Consider the following 26,314-nt stretch of genomic DNA (forward strand, 5'->3'; position numbering starts at 1 on the left):
AACGCAATTAATTATTATTTATTTAAATGGCAATATACCAAACAACACAGTTTTTTTAATCACTATTGCCATGAAAATAACGAAAACAACCACGTTAAATGCAATTAACATAGTTATTTGAATGTAGTACAACACTATAAAATGTGACGTATTCCGCAGGCTATTTTTTATCTGTATTCCCACATATTTCTGGCCCACCCACACTTCGTTGAATTTTGATAAGAAAAATATTGGTTTGTGTTCATTTGCAACGCATATCATAACCACATATACTGCGGTTAAAATTATGCGTCGCAATAATTCGCATAATGAACGTGATTTCAGTTTGCTCTCCTTCGTATTGTCAACGTGAAACGAGTGCATAGTGAGGTTTCGTCAGCGGGTGTTAACACCAAAAACAGTTACGTGTTTTGCAATTAATCCGTCCGCCCACTCGACTGTCGATGCAATCGGGTGTACGCGGCGTGCGTGATGATACTGGGTGCTAGATAGTGCAATTGTTTTCGGATTGTTTCCGCGATGTCGCTGCAAAAAAGTGTTAAAAGTGCTGGTGGTGACCGGAGCGAGCAGGCGGATACCACTTCGATATGTTCCTCAGTGACCACTCAGCCGGATAGGCATGGATTTTTCGGAGGCGCCCAATATAGTCCAGAACCGTAAGTAATGTTTACATTCCTAAAGCAATTATTAAATGAGTCATAACACTCAGTGCAACCATCTGGATGAATGTTTCATGGTTTGTGGCTTATTAAAAAAAAAATCAAGTGTTCTTGGTTTTATTGGAATAACAATACATGCCAACTCTCACTCTAATTACAATAAATGTGAAAGTGTAACACTGGCCAGCAGTGAAACTAAGTGCATTCCACATCCTTGTTTCGCAATTGCAGTAAAATTTTATTTAAAAAAACTAATCATTTTATGCCTATAAATTATGTTTTTGTGCTCTATGTTGGTACAAGAGACTACCTAATCTATTTCCAAATTAGAACTGCAAACAAACCAGTATGATTGTTGTTTTATCTTGTTGCTTCTTTAATGTTGTAAAAGATAAATACAGTATAATCTTTGCCCTACTTGATATGTGTTATATTAATGTTGATAAATTTCTTTCATATTATTTTATATAATTAATGTAAATGTAAAAAAAAACATTAACAATGATTTATGAACATACAGCCAAAATCCGAGGACTATATCATTGGTTATTCCCTTTTTCCACTAGGACTAAACAAGGTATTGGGTTTCCAATAAATTGAACAACATAGATAATCAGGCCATCTGTGGTATCTGCAACTGCCAAAACAAATGACTCATCACTCATTTCAGGAAAATATTGTATAAAAGCAATATTTTATTTATGACTGGCTGGAAAATGAATAGGTACCTATGTGAAAAAAGATTACATCTATCTTCTGTATATCATTTGGTAAAAGTACAGATTGCGAAAAGTTTCCAAAAAGTTGGAAAAGTTCTCGAAAATTTCTGGAAATTTTGATATGAAATATAGGAAATTTAAATTTAAGAAATGGAAAGTTTCAATCTCCATACAAAATTGTGAGAAGTTTTGGAAATTTTCCTATATGATAAATTCCCCAATTTCAGAAAGTCCTTTTTCACATCAGTAGGTAAAATCAATTGTTTTGACCAGGCTCTGAGAAATCCCTTATACTTACTTACATATAGATACAGTGGTGTAGCGGTATAGCACGCGGTACGGAATACCGAGGACCTGGGTTTGATTCCCAGTGTTGGTCTTATTTTTCTGGTTTTTCTGTGCATCTATATTTCAGTTTGTATTTTCAATTTAATAGATATCTCAAAAACAGCTGAACCAATTTTTATCAAACATAGCTAAGAAAAACCGCATGGAAATCGCTTGCACATTAAAAAACCGCATCAAAATCAGTCCATCCATTCAAGAGCTATGATGCTTCAGACAGACAGACATTGATGTCAAACTTAAACCACTCCTCTTTTCGCATTGGGTGTTAAAAAAGAATAGAATCATTATCTCCAGAGAATTACTTTCTTCATACAATCGTACAGACAAACAAAGCTTTTGTATGCTATTATTAAGATGCTGTTTTTCTATAATATACATAGACAACATAGATAACATATATCATGTGGAAAGTCAGCCTTAAATAGAAAACCCATTATTGCTGAACAAGCTAGCACAATACACATAATGCCAGAGGAAAAACTAAACAGTGGTTTCTCAATTTCCCACTACATGTTGTAATAGCAGATTGTTATCAATGTTCACTTTTTACATGCAAGGTAATAGAAAGGAAGTGAGGCATTTAAATTGATTGTAGCTTGATACATGCATGCATTTTTGTAGTTTAAAGATAATAGATAAGTATACCTTGCGCCGCCTAACTTTGCCTAAAAGTTCATTGCCACGACTAGTACCACAAAAACTATAAAGGTATAATTCCAATAATTGAATAGGCACTATACCGTTAAGCGATTCGAACACAATCCGGGAGTAACGTAAAGACGTTGCATAAAAAATGTATCTCAAAAATGCGTCGAAACTAAGTATTAAGTAATGAACTTTTAGGCAGATTTATATGGCGCGTGGTATAGTGACTATGAAGTAGGAAATCAACCAAAACTAGGGCTCTGCCACCCACATACTAATTTTTCATGGCTATGTTATTACACCTTTTTGTTGTTGTTGTCATTATTGTTGATTAACAAGGTATAATTATGTAATACTAATAGTGAATATAAATTATCTTAGTAATTTTTAACCCCACAGACAGTGTGAACAGTATCTTTTAAAATACAATCATTAAAATTTTAATGGTTATTTTGTAGTGGGAACAACTAAGTAGCTGTGGAGATGTGGAGGCCTAAAGGCATCCAAATTTATTTACACAGGTGCTAATATTTCCGTGTCAAATAGTTTCAAGGTAGGTAAATGAAACACTATGAGTAATGTGCTTGGCTTCGCATTTGCGACATTTCGTTTGAGGAATTTATTTTGCGGAGTCATCGAAATTAATCAAAGTATGAAATCATATGTTCTCAAGTCATCATCAAGCCGAAGAAACGGAAACAGATGTCAAAAGTAAATTTTAGCAGAAACGGAAACGGATGCAGAAACGGAACTGTAAATACTATGAAAAAAAAGCCCTTTTTTTTGCTGGCTTGTGCTGAGGCACTGACTTCAGACTGGTAGAAGATTATTTTCATGGTTTTTTTTTTATAGTTGGTTCAATTTATTGTTATATTTTTTTTTCACGCTTTTTAGTGAAAAGCTCTAAGATACAATAGTTTACTGTCAAGTGCTCGTCATCTTTTACGAAAAATTGCTTTTTCCGATACAGAGATGTTCATTATTGAGGAGTCCTGGTGCTTCACGACCTGTTCCATTTCACCATAATATGCATTACGATGAGCTTAAATTGCTTAGCAACTGTGTTAAAGTAATTGAAATTCAACCTGTGAAGTACTTGTTATTGCGTAGTCGCTCCGTTGGTCAAATGCGGTCTTCATCATCAGTTCCACTTCACCAAATGATGATTTTCAAGAGCAAATGCACGAGTTACTACTAAATATATCCAAATAGCCGTAGGTGTCCCTAGAATATTTGAAGAGTTTCCTCGATTTACTTAGGATCCAATCATCAGATCCTGATTTGGTGCTTATAGGACCTAATTGAAGGCATTCCTAGACGAATGAAGAAAAAAAAATTAAAATCGGTTCATAAATGACGGAGTTCTGAGGTAACAAACATAAAGTATATACAACCGAATAGATAACCTCCTCCTTTTTTGAAGTCGGTTAAAAATACATACATGTACCTATGCCTCAAATATGTTGTAACTTTCGGCTGTTACAAAAACTTTTATCCAATAATCATGTTAAATTAAACCTTCGAAAAGTGACTGTTACCAATTTGCAGTGGTTAATTTGTTCTTCTGTGTAGCATTAATTATGTCTAGAAAACAATTCATGAACAACATACCCACCTCGACTTCGATGAATGACGCTCGCTAAAGTTCGTAAAGCCGCAATATAGGTAAGTAGTCCGCACTACCATTTCAATAGCTAGTTTTAAAGCGTAGAAAGTCTGCTATTATTTACACACAAAATTATTTACGTCTATAATCACAATTAATATTTATTTTACAAAACCGAGCACACCCGCACCAATATAAATTTCCGCCGAGAGTTTATTTTTAAGTGTTGCTTGGCGCGCAGCAAAGGTCTTGCGCCAATCAGCCATCGACAGCAAAGAGGATGAAAATTCAAAAAATTGTTATCCATACAAATACTTGTACAAATCAAATAAAAGTAAAATCAGCCATTTGCTTAATTACATTACTTACTTACTCATTAAAATAGGGGTCAGTCATTTCCGCTCGTTGCCATTTTATTAGCTTTGAAATGAAATAAAAACAAGTTGCGATTTAATTACACTAATTATTGTGATTTCACATTTGTAAATTGCAACTAATGAATTCAAGTGAGGTTTTTGCTAGGGAGCCAGACAGGCGCTATGTTATGCTGTAATATTGCTAATACTAGCATAACAACATTTGTTGATGAACATAACGACTTAATGCATAGTCAATAAGCTTATTATCATGTTATTAAGCTTCTGATCAGTCCCAGTCCCAGACCCAGATTATAGTAGCGGGGGGCAGCGGCATCTTTAGCAAACGTGTGCAATTATTACTTTAGCGGCATCTAGGAAGCGCGCGGTCAAAATTGAATAGGTACAAAGTGCCGCGGCCGGCGCCCCTAAAACCGCTGCGCCCGCACACCCTGCATAGGTAGAGACGCCTCTGGCGGGGGGTCATAACAAGTCTATTAGACGGGATTGGCCATTTTTTTTACAATATCACTATCATCAGTGACGACAACATTATGGCAGTTTTTCCTGAGAAAAAGTGTCTTGACAGACGGACGACAAATGGTTCCCTGTTTAGGGTTCCGTAGTCAACTAGGAGCCCTTATAGTTTCGCCATGTCTGTGCGTCTGTCTGTCTGTCCGCGGCTATGCTTACAAACCGTTAGTACTACAAAGCTGTAATATTGCATGAATATACACATATCAGTCACGCCGAAAAAGTGGTAAAATAAAAAATAATAACAACATTTTTTTTAAGGTACCTCCCATAGACGTAAAGTGGGTGTTTTTTTTCTCGCACCATAGGTATAGTGTGGGGTATCGTTGGATAGGTCTTTTAAAACCATTGGGGGGTTGCCTTAACGATTTTTCGATTCAGTGATCTGTTTGCGAAATATTCAACTTTAAAGTGCAAACGGCTAAGATTGAGAATTACTAGTAGTTTAAGAGTAAATAGTAGCCTAAGGTATAAAAATTACGTAAACTTGGACTTTTCCGTACACAATACGAAATCCTTACAAAAATATTACTTGATTTTTTGTAATGGCTACGGAAACGGAACACGGAACCCTATCTTGGGCGTGCCCGACACGCTGTTGGCCGGTTTTTCCTTTTAAGCTACGGAACGCTAAAAATGACCTACATTATTTTTGTTGTGAAAGTCATCTAAACATACCAGTACAATACCTACTATAAAGTAACTAACGTACTAACGTACTTATCACTTTTTACCCCTTTCGTAACTAACTGTTGCTCGCAACTTGGTAAGCGTCCCTTGGGAACTTTACACGCTCCCGGGATAAAATATAGCCTATGTTACTTAGTGATAATCATAGCTTTCTACAGGTGAAAGTTTTGAAAAAAAATCTGCTTTGTTTGTAATTCTTGAGTTTAATTTCTAACAAACAAACACACAATCAAATCTTTTCTCTTTATAATATTAGTTTAGATAGTTAATTAATCAAAATAACATTTCGACTTAAACTATTTTTAAATTAAGTAAATAATAAGTTAAAAATAACTATTTACCTATTTCAACAAGTTGTAAAACAGGCTTTAGTGTTATTCAATTAGAATGTGATAATATGCATCGCAATATGCGTAGATCGCGTGATAAAGTTGACACTAACATGAAAAAAGTACAATTTATTATTGTATCTAAGACACATGACAGTACATGAATATTAACATGATATCATGATTTGGTGTCTCTTAGCACAGGTATTTTTTACTTAAAAAGAGGCACCAGCGGTAATGTAATAATGTACCCTCAAGAAATTGAATAAATGATTTTTAATTTTTTTTTATATTAGCTATTTTCTAACACACCGACTTCATAAAAATCAAGTATAGGTAGGGCCTTCTCTAATTTACGTCGCCTATTTTGAGATATTTAGACCTGCCTCCTCTTGTCGTGTTTCAATCAAAATTACAAATAAATATCTAAACGAGCAATCTTATATATATATATATATATATATGTATATACAGTGGTGGTCATGTAATTAAGAACGATTTGAAGTTCCAGATTATTTTTAACTAAATCATGTCATGTGTAGTCGTGGTTCCTTCTAACTAGTTACGTTATGAAATAGCCTCATGTATAGAGCAAACGGGATTAAGAATAAAGAATAAAATTGCTGACAATTTTTAACAAATTTTGTTTTTATTCTCTTTAGTAACAAATTAAAATAGTAATGAAGCTGGACAAATAATTAAGAACGATTTATTGAAACTTAGATTAACTAAATCACACTAACGTGAAGTTTGTACACAAAAAAAAGCAATTTAATACATTTTAACTAAAATTAATAGTTAGTAGCATGTCCACGGCTTTTTATTACTGCCTTACACCGGCGAGGCACTGAATCTATCAATTTTTGACATTTCGCAAGAGAGATAGAGTTCCATTCTTCTAAGAATACGTCATACAGTTCTCTTAAATTGCCACACTGTCGATTTGAAACCTTTTTCTTGACTTCGCACCAAAGATGCTCTATTGGGTTAAGATCGGGGCTGTTGGCTGGCCAATCTAAGACAGAAACTGATTGCGATGTGAGGAATTCCTTAACGGTACGTGCAGTATGCTTGGGATCATTGTCATGCTGGAATGTCCAAATAACCGGAAGCACGCCTTCAGCATATGGTAACATTGTTTCTTCCAGTATGTTTTTGTATTGAAATTGATCCATGTTTCCTTCTATCAGCCTAACAGGTCCAACACCATGTCCAGAAAACATCCCCAAATTTTCACATTTCCTCCGCCATGCTTTAAAGTCACTTTTGTGTACTTTGGGTCGAATGCTTTATTTGAAGGCCATCTTACATATCGTTTGCCATCAGAACATACCCTATTTATTTTTGTCTCGTCAGAAAAAAGAACGTTTTTCCACTGTCTGACTGTCCAGTTTTCATATCTTCTTGCAAATGCAAGGCGGGCTTGCCTATGACACCGTTTCAACATAGGCACCTTCCTTGTTATCCTTCCGTGCAACTTTTCTTCTACCAAATGCCTTCGAATAATGCGTGCCGAGATTGCTGAAGGGTTGTTTTCGCCAAAATATTTTTTTCTTAACTCATTAGACGGTATTAGACCCTTTAAAAGGATTTTGTTTTGCCAAACGAACGATATTTCGATCATCTCGACGAGATGACTTTCTTTGTCTAGGTACACGCGGAACATTTGAAGTAGTTTGATACGTTGCAAAATGCTTTATGGCGTGGAAAACCATAGTTTTTGAACATTGCAGATGATCGGCTATGTGTTTATACGACCAATTCTTGTCGCGAAGTTTTAGTATTACTTCTCTTGTAGATTTATCACAACTTTTATTTTTCCCCATTGTTTTTATATGAAGCAATCGCCCTTAAGACTTTTACGGCACTAAATGGCGCCAAAATTATTCGAATAATAACCTAAAACCACAAAGCGGCCGTCCCTTCTCTATATAAATTTGAATAAAAAATAAACTATTCAGCGTTCTTAATTATATGACCAGCCAGTAAGTAGTAATACTAGGTTTAGATGTAATGTATAAAGTTTATATATTTATTTTTTAGCCAATTATATGTATAAATAAATTTACCGCTAGTACGGAAAAGTTTTACGATACCGAGAGAAGTACAGAAATATACATGCAATTAGTAACACTTGTCAGTTTGAAAAAATCTTCTCTATAAAAAATCGTTCTTAATTATATGACCACAACTGTATGTATGTATATATATATAGCAGTAGCAGTTTCAGATATATATATATATCTCTGAAACTGCTCCAACGATTTCGATGAAACTTGGTATGTAGGGGTTTTTGGGGATGACAAATCGATCTAGCTTGGTCTTATCTCTGGGAAAACGCTTATTAACGAGTTAGCCCGAGTAAAGCTCGGTCGCTCAGGTACTGTTATAAATCACAAGAGTCATTAAATGTGTGACGTTATTTATGGATTGGCTCCTGCCAGCGAACCGTGTCTATATCTCTTATCTATATCTCTTATTATATTGGAATTTTGTAAAATCCCGGAATTTTAATTGTAACTACCATATCGAATAGTTTACGCGTGCGAAGCTGCGGGTAAACTCTAGTTTTTAATAATATTCTTCAATATTGAATGAAAACCGGAATGATGGACGGAATTGACGCCAGAATGAGCGTGTCACCGAAGTCTAAGGGCGCGGCCACATGAAATCGCTCGACGTTCGTTTCCATTCCAGTGTCAAATCTGGTCACGTGACATATATGTAGCGATAAAGCTGAAAATGTTGAGCTTTATCGCTGAAAAAAAAAAACCTCTTCAATTTCGGCAAAAACACTGTTATTTTTTTTTTCATTCACTCAAATTTCTTTTATTTGTACCTCTGCCATGACTGGGAGGTACTAAATGAGTTTAAGAAATCACTTTCCAAGGCTAAGATCAATCCTGCAATAACCCATCTAGTCGCTGCTGCTCGACGCGGCGACTTTACGCTACTTTTTTGAGTCGCGGGAAATTCAAAATCACCTTCAAAATGGGGTCACGTGACCAGATTTATCGCTGCAATCGAGCGACGAGCGACTGCATGTGGGGGCACTGTTGTAAAGCATTTTGTTGACAAACCATACCAACATCAAATCAAATATGTCACCAATGCACTGGTCAACAGGGGAAGTAATTATAGCCAAGCTATTTATATCCTTAATACCATTTTAGCTGTCGCTACTCGACAATGTATACAGCATTGCATGTGAACGACCAACATAGGGTCATGGAGGCCGGGTACATACATTAACTTGATGATCTAACGTCCTACTTGTCACCTTCCGAACGTGCGCTGGTGAAGGTCGCGCGTACTGGTTTCTACGGATGAATTGGATAACGATTTGCCATCGAGTAAATTCGGAAGCTACGACACTCACAATGTATCTACTGTCTATCAATAAACTTCCTTTTGGGGGGAGTAAAAGGCTGATGCTTAATTACAACTTTAAACGTCAATTCACAATTTATTCGTTAAGAAATATTATAATTTCACGTTTTAGGAACTAAAACACATCGTAAAAAACCAGGAAAAATAAGCTAGGGCCCGAGTTCGAACTTGGATCCTCATCATTGCCCATAAGGATCGCTTGCCCATAAGGGTAATTCAAATTAGCATTAAAAGGAGAATGTTCAGTTTTTATTCTTTAGTTAGCTTATTTTTATCTTTTAGTGTATGTTATTTTACAACATGTGAGCAATAAATCGTATGAGTTTGATCTTATTTTTGATGACATGGGGGGCGACGGGATCTAGAAGGTAATACGTCAGCAATAATAAATTAAATGTACGAATAGGAGTACAAAATTATTTTGTAGTTTATAAATTCCTTAATTTTTGAAAGCAAAACCTATCGTAAATGAGCTAGGTAAAAAGTTAGAGTAACCTAACCTATATCGATAGCCTATCATTCCCGCATTAGTTCCGCCCGTTCTAATTCGCACCGCACGCGAGCTAATGAGTTTGCTGACCTCATGCTGAAGGCTATTTGACGTAAGTATAGTTCTCAACATACTCTAAATTCTTTGCCTCAGAAGGAAGCCTAGTTTCATAACTTTATGGAAGTCTTTTTTAAGCTTGTCTAATTTTGCATCCAAAATATTTTTCCCGGCTGTTTCATATGGACGAACGTTTTTTTAACCCCCGACGCAAAAAGAGGGGTGTTATTTTAAACTGTACCTAGTAAGTTCAGGATTGTTATAAAACTAACCTGACCTACTAATCTAACCTATAGGGTTCTACGGGATAGTCGAAATATATCCTAAAAAAATATTGGATACGTAGGTATTTTTTTGTCAATCCATCAAAAAATTATCAAGATAATTGCCAGTTAAAGTTCCGCGTGACTAAAAAGTGGCTCGACTTCACGGGCTTCACGGACTCCCGATTTCCCGAACTCTGAGGCGCTTCATCTTTAAATTTTTAGTTTCGCCATGTCTGTCTGTCTGTCCGTCCGCGGCTTTGCTCAGGGACTATCAATGCTAGAAAGCTGTAATTTTACACGAATATATATTTAAACTATGCCGACAAAATGGTACAATAAAAAATTCAAATTTTTTTTTATAGAGTACCTCTCATAGACGTAAAGTGAGGGGTGTTTTTTTTCTCTCATCGAACCTAGTAGTGTGGGGTATTGTTGGATAGGTCTTTTAAAACCATTAGGGGGTTGCTAAAACGATTTTTCGATTTAGTGATTTGTTTGCAAAATATTCAAATTTAAAGTGCAAATTTTCATTACAGTCGAGCGTCCCCCCTCCCCCCCCCTTTAAAATCTAAACTGTTGGGTGGAAATTATAACGGCTAAGATTGCTTGAGAATTACTAGTAGTTTAGGAGTAAATAGCAGCCTAAGGTATAAAATATGCGTAAACTTGGAAGTTTCTGTACACAATACGAAAACCTTAGAAAATATTACTTAATTTTTCGTAATGGCTTCGGAACCCTATTTCGAGCGTATCCGACACGCTCTTGGCCGGTTTTTTTGTGTAATTGCCGTATTAGGGGGAAAGGAACGGAAGACCCCTGCCTACTGGTCGACCTGTGGAAGTTTATTTACAAGGGTGTTTTCATTTATTTCCTGTTTGTGTTGTAGACACATGGCGTGGCGTTTACGGATGATACACAATAATAGTTACTATTCAAAACAAACCTATTGTATAGCAATGCAAAACAAATATTTGTGCGGTGTGGCATCACCCTTGCTTGAGTAGACGCTCGTGCTCGTATCCGCAAACACTCGCAAAATTACCTGCCCTCGTAAAACCCTACATCAAATTACTATTTGGAACTTAATTGTTTTGTATTGGAAATAATACGAAAAAAAAAACTCGTATGTAGTGTAGGTAAGGTACAGTCGAGTGCGAAAATATGGACGTATCTAACCCTTCAAAAATATGCACCACGGACTCTTATTCCGACGTAAGAAGGCCGTGGTATAATTTTTTTGAGCGGTTTGAATATATATTATATCTAGTTACGAGTACACAAGTAAATCTCGCGACAAGCTTTTAACATTATCGTATCAGCCGCAGGACGTCCACTGTTGGACTTAGGCCTCCCCCATACAAATAGCGCTTTTGCACCATTTTGTATCTTCCAATTTGTGTAATAAATTGACGAGTTTGGTTTACCTTAAGTGTATTTTCTTTCACACACAGTGTTCACAGACTGACGACTGACTGACGTAAGGGTCCGCGGAACCCACTTTCAGAAACCCTGTTTTAGAGCATTTAAAAAAAAAAGCTTCTTTAAAAATAGTAGATTGTACAACAAGAGCATAAAACGAGCCATTTTACCTATGACGTTCGTACCGAGCCGGTATGGCGAGGGTTGATAGACACGTCGAGGGGAAAATGGGTTTATTGCTCGACTTTTACACTCTGCTTTTCACTTCGATGGCGAGAAAACGAAATAGCAACAGTGGAAACAATTGTTCACTTACTATGTATGTACATTTTATTATTCATGCATTACCATATAATTATATTTTTTTAGTTTTATTGCTTTATTTTGATTGATTTGATTGATTTTTAATTTTATATAAATTAAAAATTATGAAAAAAAAAATATATATAAACTTCTTTGTTTGTGTCTGTTGACACCTGATTACCTTGGTCTTAGACGAAGATTTTATTTTATGCACTAGTGCATAAAAAGTCATTTTATGTCGCCTAGATCCAGCATAAACACGAATTTTACGAGCATGAGAAGTGAAAAAACTTTTTATGTTTATGTTATTTGTATTGTTGCAGCAAACGGACTGTGTCTCCGAGCACGATCCTCAAGCGCGAGCAGAAATGGCTGCGTATGCTTAACAAGTGGGAGGAGTTTATGAGCAAGAACTACAAGAAGGTCCGCGAGCGCTGCCGGAAAGGTACAAACAGAACTTGTTTTTTTTTTATTCGGGCTGTGTAAACGTCAACATGTGTCAATCCTTGATTATATTAGAGACTTGTTATTTCATTGCGCGGTTCAATAGAGCTACTTGTATGTAAGAATCATCCCAGCCTATATACGTCCCACTGCTGGGCACAGGCCTCCTCTCAGAACAAGAGGGCTTGGGCCATAGTTCCCACGCGGGCCCAGTGCGGATTGGGAACTTCACACGCACCATTGAATTGCTTCGCAGGTTTGTGCAGGTTTCCTCACAATGTTTTCCTTCACCGCAAAGCTCGTGGTAAATTTCAAATGTAATTCCGCACATGAATTTCGAAAAACGCAGAGGTGCGAGCCGGGGTTTGAACCCACGACCCTCTGCTTGAGAGGCGATAAGTCAACCCACTAGGCCACCACGGCTTCAGGCGTATGTAAGAATATACAAAGACATTTCCGGAAAACAATCTATTGTGAATTCAATATAATGCTATTATAATCTCATTAAGTATGGAGCTGGTGGAATTGCGCATATTTTTCAAAGCTACTATCAATTTACTTTGAATTGTATTTCTAAAAATATAGCTCCATTGATTAAATAATTAATGGAATCATACGTTACTTTGCGGAGGTCCATATCAATGACCATAATAACTTACGCCTGGCGAGAGTTGTTGTGACCTAGACAAGCGTGCTCTTAAATTGATGTTTAAAGTCGCAGGTGAGCAAAGTAATTGTTTTTAGTTCATCCATTGATTACACTTAGGGTCTACGCTAGCTAATAACTGACGCGGTTTGTACGGAGCGCTAAAGCTAGAAACACACTGACGCCGGAGGCGGAGCGGCGCGGCGCGGCGCGGGGCGGTGCCGGTTGTAATATTCGAGCTAAGGCGAAAGAGGGCACACAGAATACCGCGCGGGAAATAAGCGTAGGCGCTGTATTCTGTGTGGCCTCTTTCATGTTAGCTCGAATATTACAACCGGTACAACTTCCGCGCCGCGCCGCACCGCCCCGCAACCGCTCTCTGTGTGTTTCAAGCTTAACTGCGCGCGTCGCGTGCCACGGATTGTACTTGCACCCGCGCAGTGCATACCCGCGCCAACAGCAGAGCTACTACGAAACTCGAAGTTCGTGTCGTGCCGTCCCTCTCGCTCTCGTATTAAATGGTATAAGTGTCAGAGGGACCGCACGACACGAACTTCGAGTTTCGTAGTAACCCTGCAGCTAGCTTATAGGCCCTTATGGTATGACTATAGTCATACAGGGCGAATGATTTACGCGCGCGTAGCCCGGATAAACAGTAATAAACACTAGATAGATACAGTAGTTGCATTGAAATTCCGGGACTTTACAAAATTCCCGTGGGAATTACACCGTGTTCTTTATCCCCTGGAAATAATGAGATAAACAATACCTTTCCTCAACGTCGGGTAAAAAGTAGCGTACCAGTAGATACGTCCAGCCTATCTTCATTCCAAATTTCATCGAAATCCGTGCAGCCACTCTAGCGTCAATAAGTAACAAACAAAAATTCCCGTGGGAATTCCAGAAAATTACATCGTGGGTGGTTTAGATTAAACACAACCATGCCAAATTTCATGACTCCAAGCCCAGCGGTGTTATTTCGAGATTTTATCCCTATTCCGTAGGTAGCCCATGTGCGTTATTCCACATATCCAGCCATCTACACACCAAATTTCATCCAAAGCGGTCCAGCACAAACACTTGCAAACTTTCGCATCTCTGTAATATTAGTAGAATTAAGACTTAATTTATTACCATTATTAACACTCCTAAAAACCTTTCAATACAGGCATACCAGCCTCGGTTCGGCCCAAAGCGTGGCTCTACCTCTGCGGCGGAGAGCTGCTGATGAAGAAGCACCCCACAGAGTACGAGGAGCTGCTCCAGGCGCCCGGAGACCCCAAGTGCATGGACGACATACGGAAGGATCTGCACCGACAGTTCCCGTACCACGAGATGTTCATACGGGAAGAGGGCCCCGGGTGAGTCTCGTGCAATCTTGCTTTCTATACCTAGGTGCTAGAATGCCCGAATGTACAGTTAAAGAAATCGATACAGCTAAAGTTACTAAAATATGTATGCACATCCTTAAGTTTAATTGAATAAAGTAACTTTGACCGTATCGGTCTCTTTATATTTCACTGCATGATGGTCATTTATTGAGACATGGTGTCCCGTCGTTTCGCATACCTAATTCAAATTGTAATAATTTATTTTATGGATGGAATATTTGAATTTGATTTTTCATACAATAACAAACAATGTTATCTAAAAAATTTATAAAATAGTGATGTTTTCAGTTTTTTTTATTTATGTTAGGGATCCTTATCTAAAATACAGTACGTTAGGTTGCCTTAATATCAATTCCAAATAAAAAAAAGGTTTCAGATATATTACGAAACATTTAAATTATGAGAAGGGAACGTATAACGCAAAAGCTAGTATTTTATATGTTACTGTTGCGGAAATTTTCATTTTAAATCAAACCAATCCTAATATTATGTCACTTGACGGGTCAGAAGGTAAACAAGGTCACTTTTATGTTCTAAACAGTTTTTATAGTTCCCTTTAACAATGAGGTATTGTTCGTATCTTGAACTATCGTGTTGCTGTGTCAAGTCAGCTGAGGCCGTAGGCCGTATTGCGTAACGTTTCTGGCGCTCGCGATCGCAATCAAATGACAGATTTTGCATACAAAAACTGTCATTTGATTGAGGCCGTATTGCCTAACGTTTCTGACTCTAGCGATCGCAATCAAATGACAGATTTTGCATACAAAAACTGTCATTTGATTGAGGCCGTATTGCCTAACGTTTCTGACTCTAGCGATCGCAATCAAATGACAGATTTTGCATACAAAAACTGTCATTTGATTGAGGCCGTATTGCCTAACGTTTCTGACTCTAGCGATCGCAATCAAGTGACAGATTGCAAGAATGATGAAAAAAAAACTTTAATTTTTGTTTGGTATATTTTTTTATTAATGTTGCTGACGTTATCACCATCCAGACCCCCTCCCCCGTGTCCTCCATGTCATCAAAAATAAGCTAAGGAAAGATCTCACCCCCCTTTGGGGCTTACTAACCCTAAGTAATCATTACGATTTTAGCAAGATATGCTTGTAGAAGTTGCTAGTTTTCTTTTTGAATCATCAGAATGGTTAAGCGACCACTTGACGTTGACGACACGCCTCCTCCGCTTTCTTGGCACTAACCACCCGTGTAAATGCAGTTTGTATGTCTGTCTTTTCCGCAGAAACGCGGGATATCGTATTTCGAAACCTCAGACACCTGAAGACAAGTTAATTCTTTTAATTAATTATTAGTCTACATAACGAAAAAGAAATTACAGAAAAAAATACAAAAAAAATAAAAAAGATGAAACTAAATAACTAAATTAAATCTAGAAATGGCCCACGTGACATTGCGTTGCGCCTAAAAGGCTGACAGCGTTTCCTCGTAGGACAGCTATGCTGTTCTTGGAGAGAGATTTTGAATTGAATTGATAGCCAGCCTTTTGGACCCCAATTGTGTAGTTTTTGTAAGTCATTGAATAACATTGTAAATCTGTTTAAAACATATACCTTATCTCGATAAGTTTCTTGCCGAGTTCTTTTAAGAGAGGTTTTTACAAACCGGTGGTAAATTATTTGACATTCAGAAGGTGCTTGTTTGCCTAAATTGAATAAAGTTAGTTTGACGTTGACTTTCCTCTAAACTCAGGTTAAATTTAACTCATTCCCATTAGATACGATGCTCAGAGTTTTTTTTTTATGAAAACTAAAGACAATAATTCTTGATGTCACTGATGCTAAATTTAGCGTGATCAAAATTCTTGTGACTTTTTTTCCCGTTGTGTATCGCGTTGTCATAAACGTGGGATGGTAATTAATGACGTTTAATGGTTACAGCTCATTAGAGCCACCCGGCAGCAGACCAGCGGAGCTAGTCTGGAATTCGAAAATCGAAGTTCGTGTCGTTCCGTCCCTCTGACACTTATACTATTTAATACGAGACTGAGGGGGACGACGGTACGATACGAACTTCGCTTTTTGAATTTCGGAGTAGGCCCTCTGCTCTCGACTTTCGGCGTCCACTCGTTGTCGACAAGTGGTCCACGCGCGGACGGCGTGTTGACAACGAGTGGACCTCGTGCGGTCCAGGAATTTCCTAGTAGGAGGGATGAAGGGGGGTTTGGAGAGCGCAGCATCGCAAGCTTGCGGGTAGCGAGTGGTCCACTCGCTGTCCGCGCATGGCAACCTCGCGAGTGAGGCGATCCGGTGACACTACGGAGTTGATGTAGTGACCGCATGCCCGTACAAATCCATATGAAGAATACTAACCGCTCGAGGCGAGGCGGTGCTGGTCGGGTGCCGGGTGGCTGTAATGAGCTGTGACCTTAACTGAGCAGTCTAAACGCCCGAATATAAACCAGCCAATTGACGCACAAGACCCCGGAAAAGGGGCATCACCTGATCTCAGTCAGCCATTATAACTAAATGACAAATTGTAGTTTTGAGTCACGCTGAATTATAGCAATTGCTAATTTAATTCGCCGTAAATGTAGTAAAGCGTTTGCGGTTTCTTGAGTTACTGTCGTAGATGAATTAACTCGTATAGAGGATATGGTGGTACACTTTATTACAGTACAATTTTCATCGAGCCACTGCCGCAATAGCTTATTGTGACACAAAACTGGATAATAAAACGAATGACGTAAAAATCATCAATGTATATTGAAAAATAATGACGTCCCTTTCTAGAAAAATGAAATTTAATAGGATCTTTCTGTAGGTCTTCGTATCGTGCATGACAATCGTATGCGGATCTCTCTAATTGACTTGAGTTTATTTTAAGACATTTAAAAAATCTTCCACAACTTGGTTTGTCAGACAATAACTATATGGGACAAATCGGATGTCGAATCTTATAGCCCATAATTAATTATAGCGCTCTGTTGGTTTATTCCTCTATGGTTACAGTACCGTACTGGTGAAATGTCAAAACCGCTGGATTTTAGCATAACAGTAAATCGCACTTGCCTCTTAACTCTAAACCACAAAAATCACATTAGATTTCGTAAATGCGATGCATCAAATGAAATGTGGTATTTTTTTTTTCAATTTCGCACACACGTATTAATGAATAAGTATCTGGGCGACCGAGCTTTGAGCTAAAACTTGTAAAACGTTAAGATGCGTTACAGGGGCGGGAGCGGGTTTCGAATAACGCGTTACGTCACAATTTATTTTTTATAAACGTTCACACTATAATGTCCTCAAAAGTGGGAGATTTGGATAATCAGTTGTTGCCTATAAATGCTCTCTTGCTGACTTGCTAGCGCAGCGCAACTTAGCCAAAATATGCCAACTAAATTTGGAAAACGGCTAAGGAAAAATTAATAATAATAAAAAAAAATGGTCATGCGGTGTAAAGTTTAGGGAGTTTAGTTATGTACACGGAGGGAGGGAGGCTAAAAAATCATGAAAAATTGCGTTACGTTACGTAATAATGAACGCCCCCTTATTATTATGCTTTTGTGTTACAGGCAGCAGGAGCTGTTCTCAGTGCTGAAGGCGTATTCAGTCCTGAACCCGAAGGTCGGCTACTTCCAGGCGCAGGCGCCGGTCGCCGCGTTCCTTCTGATGCACATGCCGGCTGTCCAGGCCTTCTGGTGTCTCGTGTCCATCAGCGACAAGTACCTCAGCGGGTACTATAACCCTGGCCTCGAGGTTAGGATCTAGTTATCATAGCAATCTTCGGACTTTGGTTTCCTTTCCATTTCTCCACGCCTGACAATCAATGCCAACTGCATCCATCCACTACCTGCCTCCCGGCAGATGCCTTTCCATCCAGCTCTAACAATCTACCCTCCGTAGACATCGTTTGTATGTTGTAAGTCGCAATATTTTTTTTTATGACAGTTGGTCATCTCTCAGAGATTTCTTGTCGCACCCCTGCCCCAAACTAGCTGGCTACTGCTCAAACCAGGGAACGACGTAGCCCTGACAACTTCGGGTCGACGCGTATTTTGTGCATTCATGATTTATGGAGAGGGGAGATATCCACAACGACGGGTTGCACTTGAGCTTGATGGATGCCATTTCCACCAACACTTGATTATTTTATCCGAACGTATACCTCTGAGATGCGTCCCGATCATAACGCTGGCAGGCTGCTGCCCTCTGCCAGAGCAATGCACTTATTTGAGTGACGGTGCAAGCTCACCATGTCGTAAGATACAATGCGGGCTATGTGGTATTTCCTGGAGATACCTGTGCCGAGAGATAACCTGCCACACCATGGTACCTTACTGCCTCGGTCTGGGACTGCTTATTTGGTAAATCTTATCTGCAGATGTCCTACATGGGTGCCTGTTGTATCGCATAACGTTTTTTGTCCTAAAAATGTTTGGCCGAGAATGTTTGGCATACTGTTGAATGGCATACTACTCGTTTGTCCTAATAATTTTTGCGCATACTCATTTAAAGTCCTAAAGCAAGTTTGTCTTATGGATAACTCTAAAATCTAATTACCTAAAGCATAATATTCCTAACATAAAACCTCCTAAAACCTATATGTTAAGACCTTCTGGGGCATCCCGACTCGGATAGGTTAGGTTAGAAGGCTAAGTAGCCTTCGAGGTTATTTGTTTTGTCATCTCTAAACGACCCCTACTATAATATAACAATTTTTACCAATACTACAATTACAATTATGCACATCAATCATTCAACAGTTGAATCGTAGCCACATCAAACGATAGGACAAATAATATTTAGGACAAACGATAATAGGAGCAACAATTTCGGACAATCAAAAATATGCGGAACAAAGTGTATGCCATACGTTATTAGGACAAAAGACGTTATGCGACACAACTATAGGGCTAATAATTGTATGCTATCCGATATAGACCCGTCCTACATACATATCTACAGGACGTACCGCTATCAGCAGCCTGTGGACCCGGTGGGTAGCTGAAGGCTCGCCTCTACAGTATAGAGTACACCACAATAAATATACCCCTCCTTCAGGCAGTCGGGTAAAAATAGATGTCCCCTAGCCATCCGGGCGAGTGATAGAGACCTGAGTTAAACACGTGATAGACAAAACCAAGATCATATAAGTATTTAGTGTATATGTCAAAGCTGAAGGAAGAATATTGATAGACGAAACCGATATGGGGAACCCCTTTAATTTTTATTTTATTTGATTTTCTGACATTTATAGTTATCCAATCTATGGTGTAGACGCTGTCACGAAATGTAAAGACATCGATGTCATTCTAACTAGTTGACTGTTTATCGAATCGGGCAGGTCCTCCAGCGCGACGGCGACATCCTGCACGCGCTGCTGCGGCGCACGGCGCCCGCGGTGCACCGGCACCTCGTCAAACACAAGGTGGAGCCGGTGCTGTACGCCACCGAGTGGTTCCTGTGCGCCTTGACACGCACCCTGCCCTGGGACAGCCTGCTGCGCGTCTGGGACTGCTTCCTCTGCGAGGGCGTCAAGGTAACATCACTAATAGACATCACTAACAGTGGCCTGCGTCACTTGCACAGATTTCTATTTACCAAAAAAGTATAAAATAAAACATTAAATTTATAAAAAGTCAAAAAATCGACTGCCTTGAAGTGAAAACTAAGTGGAAGAAAATAAGTCTAGTGGCCTGAACTTCTGTTAAGTAGCTAATTTAAAGATAAATAATAGGGACCCGTTTATATCGTGACCAGCCAGAATTTTTGAATTCTTAGTAATGGGTAGCTAATTTAAAGTTAAACAGTCGGGACCCGTTTATATCGTGACCAGCTCAAAAATTCTTATTAATGGGTCTCGACTGTTGAACTTTAAATTAGCTACGTATCAGAGTTCTAGACCACTAGACTTATTTTCTTCCTTTTAGTTTTTAGGCAGTCGGGTTTTTTGTTTTTTTAATTTGTTTGATTGACAAAAGAAAAAATTACGTATCCAATATTATTATTCGAGCGTTTATTTGGTTTTATTTTCGGGGCACATTTTTGTCGACATTGTAGAAGACTCTCATTAGATTCCAGGTTATCTAGTACAGGACGTGTAAAAATGAATCGAAAATGTTATCATACAAAAATTTGACTATAAAAAAAAACAATAAAAATAAAAAGACTTTATTTCAGATCACAAAAATCCATATTCTTTGTTGGTATTAGTCTTACAATCTAGTGTTAGTCGATTTATTATTATTCCAAAATTGTACATTAGTTAATTAATTTAGGAATATAAATTAAATTAAATATTTTTTTCTATAAAAATGAGGCGGCTATTTATATTTTTAGGAATTCAACCTATTAACTAAGAAAACTCTCCAGGTCCTCTTCAAAGCAGCGCTGGTGATCCTGGCGGGTGCCCTCGGCCCCGCCAAGGTCCGGAAGCGCGCGTGCGGCCTCTGCGAGACGCTCGAGGTGCTCCGCCACCCGCCGGAAGCCATACTGGCAGAGGATTACCTGATGTATCACATGACCAGGCTCGGGCTGACTGAAGAGGACTTCGAGTTCGAGCACCAGCGGCAGACGGCGAGGCGCCGCGCGCTCTCCAATAGAAGGTATCTTCTTTAGTTTACTGGGCGTTACCCACGACTCCGTCCGCGTGGAATTCGGTTATTGCCTTTCCCGCGGGAAATATGTAATTTTTCGGGATAAAAACTATCCTATGGCCTTCCCCGAGACTTAAATTATCGGTATACCGAATTTAATTTCATCTAAATCGGTTCAGCGGTTTAAACGATGAAGTTACTTACAAACTTAGTGGGATTACAAGGGTCCTTTCGGGTACGCTTCGATGAACACTGATCTTTTGTGTAGAGAATGCAAAATATTATGCGCGACGACAGATTGTGATGTGCCTGCGTGTGTGTAGCCCTTTCGAACCCAGCCAATACAATTGTGCGGGTTAATTACATTTGAATTTGAATTTTCCATGGATTGTACATAAGGTCCACTGTCATAACTCTTACATTTGAATTTTGAACTTGACATGTATTGTACATAAAGTCCATTTTTGTAACTCTTTTCATACTCGGCTGGGTTCGAAAGGGGTAGATATTATAGAATTCACAAACTTAACGAGGGATAGTAGAATGCGAGCAAAAATCGATTGAAATGATGTATTACTATGACAGTTATGACAACCCTAAGAGCGTTTTCACATTATCCGATCCGATATCGGTATCGGACGGCGATACGATATCGGAGCAAGTAAAATGTATGAAATATGTACCTATCTTTCACATTGTCCGGCCCGATACCGGATATCGGAGCCGACACCGACATGTTGGCGGCACCATCGGACGCCCGTGGGCTGTCGGACGATATGTTTGTATTTGTGCTATGCGTGTATCTAAATTGTCTCTGTGTGCAGAGTCCGATGCGTGGTGGCCATTTTGAGAGAATCAGCTTGAAATAATACAAAGTATAAAACAAAAATATTACAGTAGCTACTACAACAGTTTCCACTATAAATGGTAAAATAAAAAAATTTTAAACTATTTTTCTTGAGTACCTCCCATAGACGTAAAGTAGGGTGATTTTTTTCAGAATGGTAGTTAGTATATCAAAGTTACAAGGAAAACTATAACGGTTAAGTTTAAGAGTAAATAGCAGCCAAAGGTATAAAATATAACTAAACTTGGAATATTGCGTACAAAATACTTAATTTTCTCGTAATGGCTACGGAACCCTGTTTTGGGCGTGTCCGACACGCTCTTGGCTGGTGTTTTTATTCAATTTCAATCCAAGCCACGCCATCTCCCCTTCGTGGGATAGCCATCGAAAAACCTAGTATGTAAGTATATACTTTTTTTTTAACGAATGTTATTTTTATTCCAGCGGCAGCTGATTCAGCGACTGCTCCTACAAGCGTTATTCCAAGAATAACGCGCGGGACATATTCAATACGCTATGAGCTCACCGGCCGACAGTGTACTTTATAACGACGCGATAGAGACGAATTTGCGACGACCGTTGTGATATAGTGCTCGTAATGTGACCAGTATTCAAGTAACTTTAACGATCGATAAGAATTAGTTTACTTTTGTGCTAGTGAAATGTGGACGTTGAAAGATGGTTTGATACGGAACAATCGCAAATGGCACCTCGTTTTTATCATAAGTAGATTTGTCTCACTTTAGTTCTTTATTGTTTGTAAAATAAATGTACCTGTATGGATGCGTTATATCTCAGCACATAATATTATTTCTAAATCCTTAGTGAACATGTTTAGTAAAAAAATGGTGAAAAAAAAGAAAGGTGAATATCGAGTTATTTATTGCAATATAAGCTGCTCCGTACATTAATTCGTCAAAATATTTCATTATGGATCTCTAAGGCAGCTCGAAAAAGGCAAGAGATGTTACTTTTCACATACTTTTCCTGAAATTTATCATAATATTTGGCCTGTTTTTTCTCGAATTTCATGTATGACATAATAAATTAATGTTCGTGCAATAATGTAAATAGTATGGGCTCGACGTGTATGTGTTTTGCTCATTCGAAGTTAGTTTTTTTTTTCAGTATTCTTATAATTATTATAACTAATCATAAGTTTATAATTTTGGTTATAATTTTACTGCAGTGTCAGAATTCTTTGTTTATTTATTGTCATTATTAGCGTTTTAAACTAGAAGTCTTAATTCGTCTTAAGTCTTAACTTGTTTTTGTCTTAATATTTGAAGGAGACTGTGTCAAGTTGTAAAAAAATTAAATTGTGCAAAACTAAATCATAATACTTTGTGATAGGACTGTAATTATTAAATTACATATCTGTGTAAATATAAATTAATCAAGAAATAATTTTAGAGTAATGATACAAAGTTACGGAGATAATAATGTTATTTAAACATTGGTGTGTTTTTGTAATATAAGACTATTTCTCAAAAAGTTGTCCATTTTTAGTTGTCCACTAATAAAAAAAATAAACCTGACGCTATTTTAATTAAAAATAAGTAATATTGTGTTTAAATATATACAAAACCTTGTGGTACAGGTGATAAAAAGTCAGATAATCTTTATTGTTGGATCCAATAGAAAGTTTCGATGTAGTTACAAAATTAAGATTTTTTCCTCACAAGATTTCGTGATGTTTTCCTGAAGTCAAGAAATTTTGGATGTTTTATGCAGTTTATGTTTTATGGTCTCGTCCTTTATCTTAATAATTTCTTGTCAATGTCATGACAGGACACTTTTTTGAGAAATACTCTTAAGAGATAATTCGAAATGAATACTAATATGTTTAACAAATAATATTTTATCTCAGTTACATTGTAGGCTACTTTCTATAAAAAGTACAAGTAGACAAGAATTACATTAATTAAATGCTTAGCGCATGTTTTGTAATACGTAATTAATGATTGTGAGTCGCATATATTTCTATAATTAACATAATTTTATAACTAAAAGCAAGACGACGAAACTAATAACAAATTTAATTGGACACTATACTTATTACAGTAATAAGTATTGCAAGTTTCAAGTTATGATTTGTGTTTTTTTTCTATAATAATATGGATTTTAATAGTTCCTTATTCTCAGACACTGCATTTAAGGATTAATTTAGATCCCTAGATCTTTTCGTCTTGGTTTATATTATTTGTTCTAACTGTTCAATATTAAGACATACATACATTCCTGTTGGACCCGCGTCTTCCCCCTCCCCACGTGTACAAGTTGAATGATTGTGACAGATTCATTGATATTTTTTAAACAAATATACAGAGCAAAATGCTATTTATAAAATCGGTCTATATTTTCCGACCATGCAAATAAAAATAGCAAATATGTCATACAGGCTAAAATATATTGAACTGCAATCATATAGTTATAGTTCGTTTCATTTATCATTGAAAATTTAATGGTTACATTCGCATGTCTTTAACAAAAGGAAGATGTTACTGGAAATTAGATTGTTTAACAATAATAAGTGTTAATACATTAGTATTTTTCACTTCCGACGTTAGATAATTTAAAAACAATCGCGAGTTGACCATGGTTTTTTTAATGCTAAATAAAACGAAATGAAATAGAAGTTATAATGATATAATGTATTTTCGGAATCCATTTATGTATTCCTTGTAATTTATTTACAAATTAAAACTACTTAAACCCATTTGCAATATTATTTGTAAGGCCTATAAAAATAAAAGTTCTTAATAAAAAAAAAATATTTCTGTTCATGCTTTAGTGTCACTTAATAACAATATAATAACACTTGAATTAACTGCAAAGTTTTTTTTATTAGTCAGAAGCGCTGGCTCAAAGATTTATTAAAGGTTTATGTTTATTCGTGTATTCGGATTTAGGCTATGATTTGGTTAGTCACGCACACACGTCTTGGTGCATAATGTTTCAGCTCTTAGGTTATTATAGTATTTTTTATATCTACGAACAGCTACAGCGAGTTCTCATTCTTGTGAGTAAATATTTACATTATGCAGTGTGGCCCTTGAGTCAAAAGTTTAAAGACCCCTGCTATGATAGAGTGCATGTTTCGATATTATTTGACCATTTGGCCGCTCTAAAATATCTGATGGCGATTGTACCAGTAAATTGTTTAATATGTAATAAAAACGTGCATTTGAATTGTTTAGGAAGATTGAAATTTTTTATTGTTTAATGATTGATATTTCTATGGAAAAAAAAATTGAAATCAAACCAACGGTTTTCAAATTTAGAAAGTATCAGAATAATACAAAAACAGTACCTACTTGTATTTCATCTTGTTTGAATTTTAAAATTATTGCAGATCTGTGTTTAAAACTACGATGTGTGTAGGATGAAATTAACTGTTGGTTCCATTCCTAGTCACATCGCGGTACAAATATAACATGTCCCTAAAAAAAAATTAAGAATCGCACAGGAAAATGTATATTTAATCTGTCTCGCGAAGGCAAATCAGAGACGTAAAAACTGACGAATAACTTTATAGGCGTAAATAAAGGGTAAAGTTAGTAGCGTCTCAACGAATGGGCATAATTTATGTTTTAATTTCGACTAAGTATTATTTTCATGTTTTGATTGATTGTGTTTTGTTTGTGTGGTGTTCTGTGGTTACTTTCGGTTCTAGATTTTTTATTAACTGTTAACTTTATAAATATTTATGTGTAATGTAATCGCCATTTAGGGTTCTCTACAGTCAACTACAAAGATATACGCACAAAATTACAAAAAATATGTAAAACGACTTTCGTGCCAAGTCAATAATGTCGTATATAGATATTTTTGTAGCTTTGACCGTATCGATTTTTTTGTAGTTGACTGTACCTTAAAAGAAGAAAAAAAGGAATTCTTTTAGGTTCATTTCAGTGTCAATCTGTTTTGTCAATACCCTTTTGCTCTGAAACGCCGTTTACTTATTTGAAATTAAAAATGAAACACTTATTAATTAGCTCAGTTCTTGTTATATAGTCGCCGTCATAAACATCGCAATGTTGAGCTCAATAAAAAAATTGAAAGATATTTTTTAGATAGACAATACCTAGACAGCTCCGTTGTTTTGTGATGGTGATATGCCATGGTAAGCCTCATTGAAAACCTTTAGGCCGAGCACTGAATGCAACCAGATGATGGCGCGGTAAACCCACGTACGTAAGTGTACGACTCTGTATTTATCGACCTGATGGCCAATTCTGTAACTTATCTGACACACGCGGTCACAATCAAATGACATTTTCGCATACAAAAACTGTCATTTGATTGTGATCGCGAATGTTGCAAACGTTACACAATAGACCCTATAGAATGAACGACCTGATAATTGAAACTCTTATGACAACATGAAGGTTTGAATTATCAGGTCGTACTTTAACCGCCAGGTAACCACTACGGCGATCGTCTCTGCCCGCTGGCGTACAGTCCGCAGCCTTACCTGAATTAGCCTATATTGAGTGCCACATTCCAGTCAGTCTGTATAAAAGAAATACCTCGTGTTAATGAGTATTTTTGTACTGTGTCTGATAAGTTCATTTTACTGCATTGTATGTTGTAAATAAATAATATCAAGTTA

At 37.3% G+C, this 26,314-nt stretch overlaps 1 protein-coding gene across 1 annotated transcript; it reads left to right on the forward strand.

Moving 5' to 3' along the window:
* The first annotated feature begins 170 nt into the window (after nt 1-170).
* wkd (TBC1 domain family member whacked) lies at nt 171-26,314 on the forward strand. Its single transcript, XM_074091982.1, has 7 exons — nt 171-656; nt 12,136-12,257; nt 14,071-14,263; nt 17,829-18,012; nt 19,601-19,795; nt 20,629-20,861; nt 22,144-26,314. Exons 1-7 carry the CDS (start codon nt 520-522, stop codon nt 22,151-22,153), a joined length of 1,074 nt encoding a protein of 357 aa, XP_073948083.1. The 5' UTR covers nt 171-519; the 3' UTR covers nt 22,154-26,314.

This window comes from Choristoneura fumiferana, chromosome 9, assembly GCF_025370935.1.
Source record: "Choristoneura fumiferana chromosome 9, NRCan_CFum_1, whole genome shotgun sequence".
Classification (NCBI taxonomy): Eukaryota; Metazoa; Arthropoda; class Insecta; order Lepidoptera; family Tortricidae; genus Choristoneura; species Choristoneura fumiferana.

Excerpts from the sequence above, each read along its gene's own strand:
- wkd (XM_074091982.1), top strand. The coding sequence starts at position 520 with ATGTCGCTGCAAAAAAGTGTTAAAAGTGCTGGTGGTGACCGGAGCGAG. Across the intron at positions 657-12,135 it reads GCCCAATATAGTCCAGAACC|CAAACGGACTGTGTCTCCGA; the intron begins GTAAGTAATGTT and ends GTATTGTTGCAG. Across the intron at positions 19,796-20,628 it reads TCCTCTGCGAGGGCGTCAAG|GTCCTCTTCAAAGCAGCGCT; the intron begins GTAACATCACTA and ends AAAACTCTCCAG.